The sequence below is a fragment of the Tachypleus tridentatus genome, chromosome 11, assembly GCF_004210375.1.
Source record: "Tachypleus tridentatus isolate NWPU-2018 chromosome 11, ASM421037v1, whole genome shotgun sequence".
Lineage (NCBI taxonomy): Eukaryota > Metazoa > Arthropoda > Merostomata > Xiphosura > Limulidae > Tachypleus > Tachypleus tridentatus.
Window position 1 is genome coordinate 95,233,217 of NC_134835.1, and position 6,000 is coordinate 95,239,216.

A 6,000-nucleotide genomic window follows, 5' to 3' on the forward strand; every position below is an offset into this window, starting at 1 on the left:
AGTTGGAAACACTAATTTTGATTTTATTTAATACAAGTTCAATTAGTAAATTATTTTACATGACACTACATGAGTTATTCAATACTTATTGTTAATTAATAATATTAACTGAGTTAATCATCGTTCTTTAGTGTATATTCTAAGTTTTTTCTTTTTAATCATGATTTATCTATGCAAGTTTGGAATTCTTTACCATCATGAAAAACAGGTACTCCCCTTCAGACTTTTCAAATTTTATCAGTTTCATGTTTAAGATATGTAATGAAGTATTACAACATGTGCCTAAAAATAAACCTGAGAGATGTACTCAAATATGACAGAGAAAGAAAAAAAAAGAAAAAAGACATTTAACTTGTGATTTATAACAGTTTGACTATTATTTTATCAACTATATTATAAAATTATCATTATATTAGACTTGAATTGTATATATCCTTCTTCATTGTCCAATAACATCACAAACACGTATCTGTGTTTACTTTTAGAGATTTAGTGTAACAAGCTTATGTTTTTCTGTAAACATAAGTTGAAACAAATTGTTTACTAACCAAAATATGAATTGCTAATTTTAAAGAAAAAGATCTTTGATTACTTAAATCAGGAATATATTAGCTAAATGGCAGAGAATATCATACAACTTTCAAAAGTTTAAGAATAAGTTTTGACATTGTAAACACAGTGGTGTTCTCACTATTCCTAATTTTAATAATTACTCACCTTTCAGTTTACTTTAACTATTGTAAATATCCAAATATACACATTACCATCCTAAAAAGAAAAAAGTACAATGTTCTGATAACAATCCAAAATACTACAAGTGAAACACAACATTGCACAAACCTTATTCAATATGAAGATATGATAAAATCTTACCTCATCATTGTTTGAACCCTTAAAATTATAAAGAGCCTTCACAAGATGTGGACAACCATCAGTTGCCATTTTCAGGATAAGAATAATCTAATATTTCAGATCCACATATTGAGTGTTTTCTGCATCATTTTAAGTTGGTCTATAATAAAACAAACCAAAAATTTTTTGAAGACTTTTGTTTTGGAATAGCACAAAATAAAAGTAATGTATTTTGAAATATAATGTTAAGTATAAGGTTTGTTTTGTTTGTTTGTTTTTGGAATTTCATGCAAAGCTACTCAAGGGCTATCTGCACTAGCCGTCCATAATTTAGCAGTGCAAGACTAGAGAGAAGGCAACTAGTCATACCACCCACTGCCACCTCTTGGGCTACTCTTTTACCAACGAATAGTGGGACTGACCATCACATTATAATGCCCCCATGGCTGAAAGGGCAAGCATGTTTGGTGCAACGGGGATGCAAACCTGCAACCCTCAGATTACGAGTCGCACGCCTTAACCCACCTGGCCATGCCAGGCCTTAAGTACTTATAAGGAGAAAACAAGAAATGTTCTCCAGGCACATAAACAAAATGTTTTTTTTAAATAAGAGAAAAGAGTAAACTTTGAAATTACAAATACATATGCATGTCTGTGAGTAACTCAATAGAAAGAGATGACCAACATAAAATGCACAGTATTTAAATTATGTGCATATGTACAGTTACAAATACTGTTGCTTACATTTCTGCAACAGCTATTTAATTTTAATTTCTTCCTAAAAATATAGTTCATAAATATATAGATTGAAGCAATAAAATTACCAAAATTGTATTTTTTTCTTTTAACCTTATATAAATAAATTCATTGTGAAACACTAATGTCATGATTTTTAATTTTATATCAAGTATTTACAGGTGCTCAGTCTCATGTTCCATGATTTTTATTCTTAGCTAATATATAACTTCCTTTATCTAAATGTGAAATAATTCTTTATATTTACACAAATAATTTTACATGCCTAGAAATTAATAACAAAAAACTAACTGTTAAAAACCACAAGAATACCCAAGTAAAAATATATCTCAAATCTAAAACACAGAAGACCAAAGCAGCCACTATAAATTGTAATAAACTACATGCATAACCAGTTAAAAGCCAGGGACCAGTAAGGCTATTTGTGCCCAGCCTTAAATACAAAGCAGATGTCAAGTTTAGACGCATGTTTTTCATTTGTTAAATTTTGCAACGTTTTTCTGTGCATCCCAAACAAATAATTTTTGTTGTGATACCATTTACACAATATTTTTCTTGTATAATTCAATAACTAGACATTTTTTTTTTCCTTTTTGAAACTATCTTAATGAATCTTCAGACATGACAGAGAAGTACATGGATCTACTAAGCATCAGTTAGGTGCTACACAGTCTTCAGCAAACTCATTCAGGACTTAAAATGGTAACAAAAATGTAATAAACTTAATAGAAATCACTAAATTTTAAAAGCACTGTCACTCAAGCCTAAACTATAAATGAAGCATGCCACCCATTCAAAGACATTTTAAAGATAGATTATATAATCAAGAAACATTAAACTAATTATTAGAAACAATTTGTGAGTGAAACAACATAATAATATATATTTCATTTTCAACCATAATTAAAGTTACTAATAATGTTAAAGTTTTTGATGATGCTGGTTATAAGAAGGAGAAAAATGCTTTACATAGGGATTTGGATCATTTGGCAAGTTGAGAAAATAAATGTTAAATGACAGCTTTTAATTACAATAAATGCAAGGTAGTGATGTGGGATATTATGATTTGAATTATGAGTATAAAATTGATAAGAATAACTTAAATGTATTTAGAGAAGAAAAACTATGTTGTAATTACAGTTAATCAGTCTCCTAAGCCATCCAAGCAATAAAAGTATTTATAACAGGATTTAAATGCTTGAGTTCTAATTTAAAATTTCAACAAATTTACCTCACAATCATTTCACTGTTATAAAATTGCTTTCCGTCTTCACAACTACTCCTACACACACTTTTACATTTACAAACTAGAAAAGGTAAGGGCACGACTTTTTATTTCTCACATCCAGATTTTATCGCCCTCTCTTAGTAATTATTCAAAAAAGGTAACTATTGAAACTATTAAATATATTATGAACTGTCGTGGTATGGTTCGCCCAAGAATTACAAAAAATTATAATAGTAATAGAGTATAATGGCAAAACCATCTTAGAAAGCAGAGTTGATCTTGAAACAATATTCGAGACCTTCTACCTCAATGGCTATGGTTGGTTTTTCCGATTGATAAACAAAATTTAAAATTCATCCATTTGTTCTTTTTATTATTCTTTTCATTTCACAAGACTACATGAAAAACGGTTATGAATATTTTATTCAAATCTAGGCAAGTCTGCTACAAAATGCCTGCGCATGTCATATAACTATTTTTACGATGATTCTTGAAAGAGAAAGAAATATTTTATCAGTTTCACATCGCATCTGTCCAAGTTTCTTTTCGGAGACGTCCAAGCACCGAAGCCTACAACAAAAACGACTGGTCATACTGCACTAAAATATATGCACGACTACTAAATATACTCATACGAAGGCTATAGGACTATTTTAAAGTTTATTCCAGAGATTTACACCCTGTGAAATTCTTAGCTACCAACATAAGCTCTTCGAAACCATTCAATTAGCTCAGAAATGTAGATTTAATCACAGTTAAACTAGTTCGGAAATACTCTATTATATACCAGCCCTGAAATCCTTTAGGGTAAACAATGTATATATTTATAACAGTGTCTCCAGCCTTATTATTATTGATTATAATTTTTTAAGCCGCTACAGCAAAAAACGACTGTGAATAGTTTACTGAAACATGGACAATGATAGCAGCATTACTTTATCATCTATTTTGTAGTGTTGAGTATGTCATAGAGAAGTTTTAAAATTAATTCAAGTGCCTTTATTTTGCTGCCTTTAAGAATTTCTCTAAGTCCATCCTTTTCCACCATTTAATAATAATTGGTGTTTGAATAATGTGAATTAATTAGAAACTAATTTATGTAACATACAGTGCATTAATTGGAAACTACCACCGTGAGAATTCATCATTACTCTTTTTTATTGTTTCTCGAGTTTGCTGTTATACATTGTCTCTGTGTAGTTTTCTACAACTATCTAAGTGAGTTTTTTTTCAGTAGACAATTAAAATACTATATTTCTCTACTCTTGTGAGTGGTAATTTATTATACAGATTTTTGTACTTCTCTGAAATTGTGAATGGATATTTTAGTATGTGTCTGTGTGTTTTTCTTATAGCAAAGCCACATCGAGCTATCTGCTGTGTTAACCGAGGGGAATCGAACCCCTGATTTTAGCGTTGTAAGTCCAAAACTTACTACTGTCCCAGCGAGGGATAAAATACCACCCCTTTTAAGATACATTTTATTTCAAGTGGGTTTCTCGTCATTAAGAATTCTCTCTTTGTTAACCTGAAGATGACCTAGGAAGGTGAAAACGTCGTTCTTTACTTTATTAGTAAAAGTTTTAATACCCATTACAGCCGTTCTGAGATATATGAGAACCTGATACTTTGGTCTATTTGCTGTTCTTTCTTGGATCTTGCGATAAAGTGAATGATTTGTATGGTATCTTACTTCTCCATGATGAATCAGGGTATTCAGATTTCTTTTATTTTTTCAGAGTCTCAATCTTTGCCATTTTTCCATATTCTCTCTCAAGGGTATTCTCTTCATTATTCCTGAAATCATGCAAAGTCTCCAATTCTCAGTCCTGTCTAGTTTTATTTTGTTGGTTTATGTCTGATTTTGACCAAATGGTTGAGGTGTATTACATTACTGGCCTGGTAGATCTAATGTAAACTTTCTTTAGAGTTCTAGAATTAGCACTCCAACTTCTCCCAGAAAGTTTTTTTTTTATATATAATAACCAGCGATTTGACAGTTCTAGTTGCCTTAACGTGTTGCTTTTACGCTAAACTTGAGTAAGCTCCCTTGACTGAATTTCTATATTAAGTACAAGGTACTGGTTACCAACATAAAATGTGGAAAAAATATAGTAACTTAAAAGACATAAAATACATGTAAAGCTTTTTATAGTGCAATATTAAACTTTTAAAATATCAAAAAACATAATCAACAAAATTTATTCCTATTTTTTAAAATATTTTCCATATGTAGAGGGCTCGGCATGGCCTAGCGCGTAAGGCGTGCAACTCGTAATCCGAGGGTCGCGAGTTCGCGCCCGCGTCGCGCTAAAACATGCTCGCCCTCCCAGCCGTGAGGGTGTATAATGTGACGGTCAATCCCACTATTCGTTGGTAAAAGAGTAGCCCAAGAGTTGGCGGTGGGTGGTGATGACTAGCTGCCTTCCCTCTAGTCTTACACTGCTAAATTAGGGACGGCTAGCGCAGATAGCCCTCGAGTAGCTTTGTGCGAAATTCCCAAACAAACAAACAAACCATATGTAGAGAGGTGAGTATGGATATTTTGCATGCTTTTTATAACAAAATATACTCCAAAATAGAACGTCATACGTAAGCATATAATTAGAAAAAAAATTACTTGCTTTTAAGGATTTTAATTTTCTTATTGAAATACTAAAAATTCATGAATATAGCCTGTGGAAGCTAATATAACATTGAAAGAGTGTGTTGATGTTACAGTTTATCATGTAAACGGGTGAACTGTTCTACTGTTAGCTCTTCAATTATTCTACAATTAGGTCTTCCTCTTCTGATGCGTCATGAAAAGTCATCAACTGGACTGATATTATATATGACACTGTGCCCTCACTGTCCTTTAGATCACCAATCTTCTCACCCTCTAATTTTTTTCACATGTATGATATTTACATTTACTAATGTCGTAACTCAATCTTCAAACTTGAAATTTCATGTTTTATTCTCTTGTTATAATATCTTTTGAGAGGTGTGGCCACTTTATTCACTTACTGACGTGCAACTTCATAATCATCATAGCTGAATGGGAATTTGTTTGTTTGTTTGTTTTTTTGGAATTTCGCACAAAGCTACTCGAGGGCTATCTGTGCTAGCCGTCCCTAATTTAGCAGTGTAAGACTAGAGGGAAGGCAGCTAGTCATCACCAC

At 31.6% G+C, this 6,000-nt stretch overlaps 1 protein-coding gene across 8 annotated transcripts in view; it reads right to left on the reverse strand.

The window, feature by feature from the left end:
* Positions 1–2,990, reverse strand: part of LOC143232823 (rho guanine nucleotide exchange factor 7-like) — a 113,147-nt gene extending 110,157 nt beyond the window's left edge. For all 8 annotated transcript variants that reach the window (XR_013017786.1, XR_013017785.1, XM_076468737.1 and 5 more), the window contains exons 1-2: positions 2,840–2,990; positions 874–1,012 (exon numbers count right to left, since the gene is read on the reverse strand). Coding sequence is in view for 6 of the 8 variants with exons in the window: in XM_076468737.1 (XP_076324852.1) it covers positions 874–942 (69 nt within the window). In the remaining 2 variants the exon portion in view is untranslated. The remainder of the gene's footprint in view (positions 1–873; positions 1,013–2,839) is intronic.
* Positions 2,991–6,000: the final 3,010 nt, after the last annotated feature.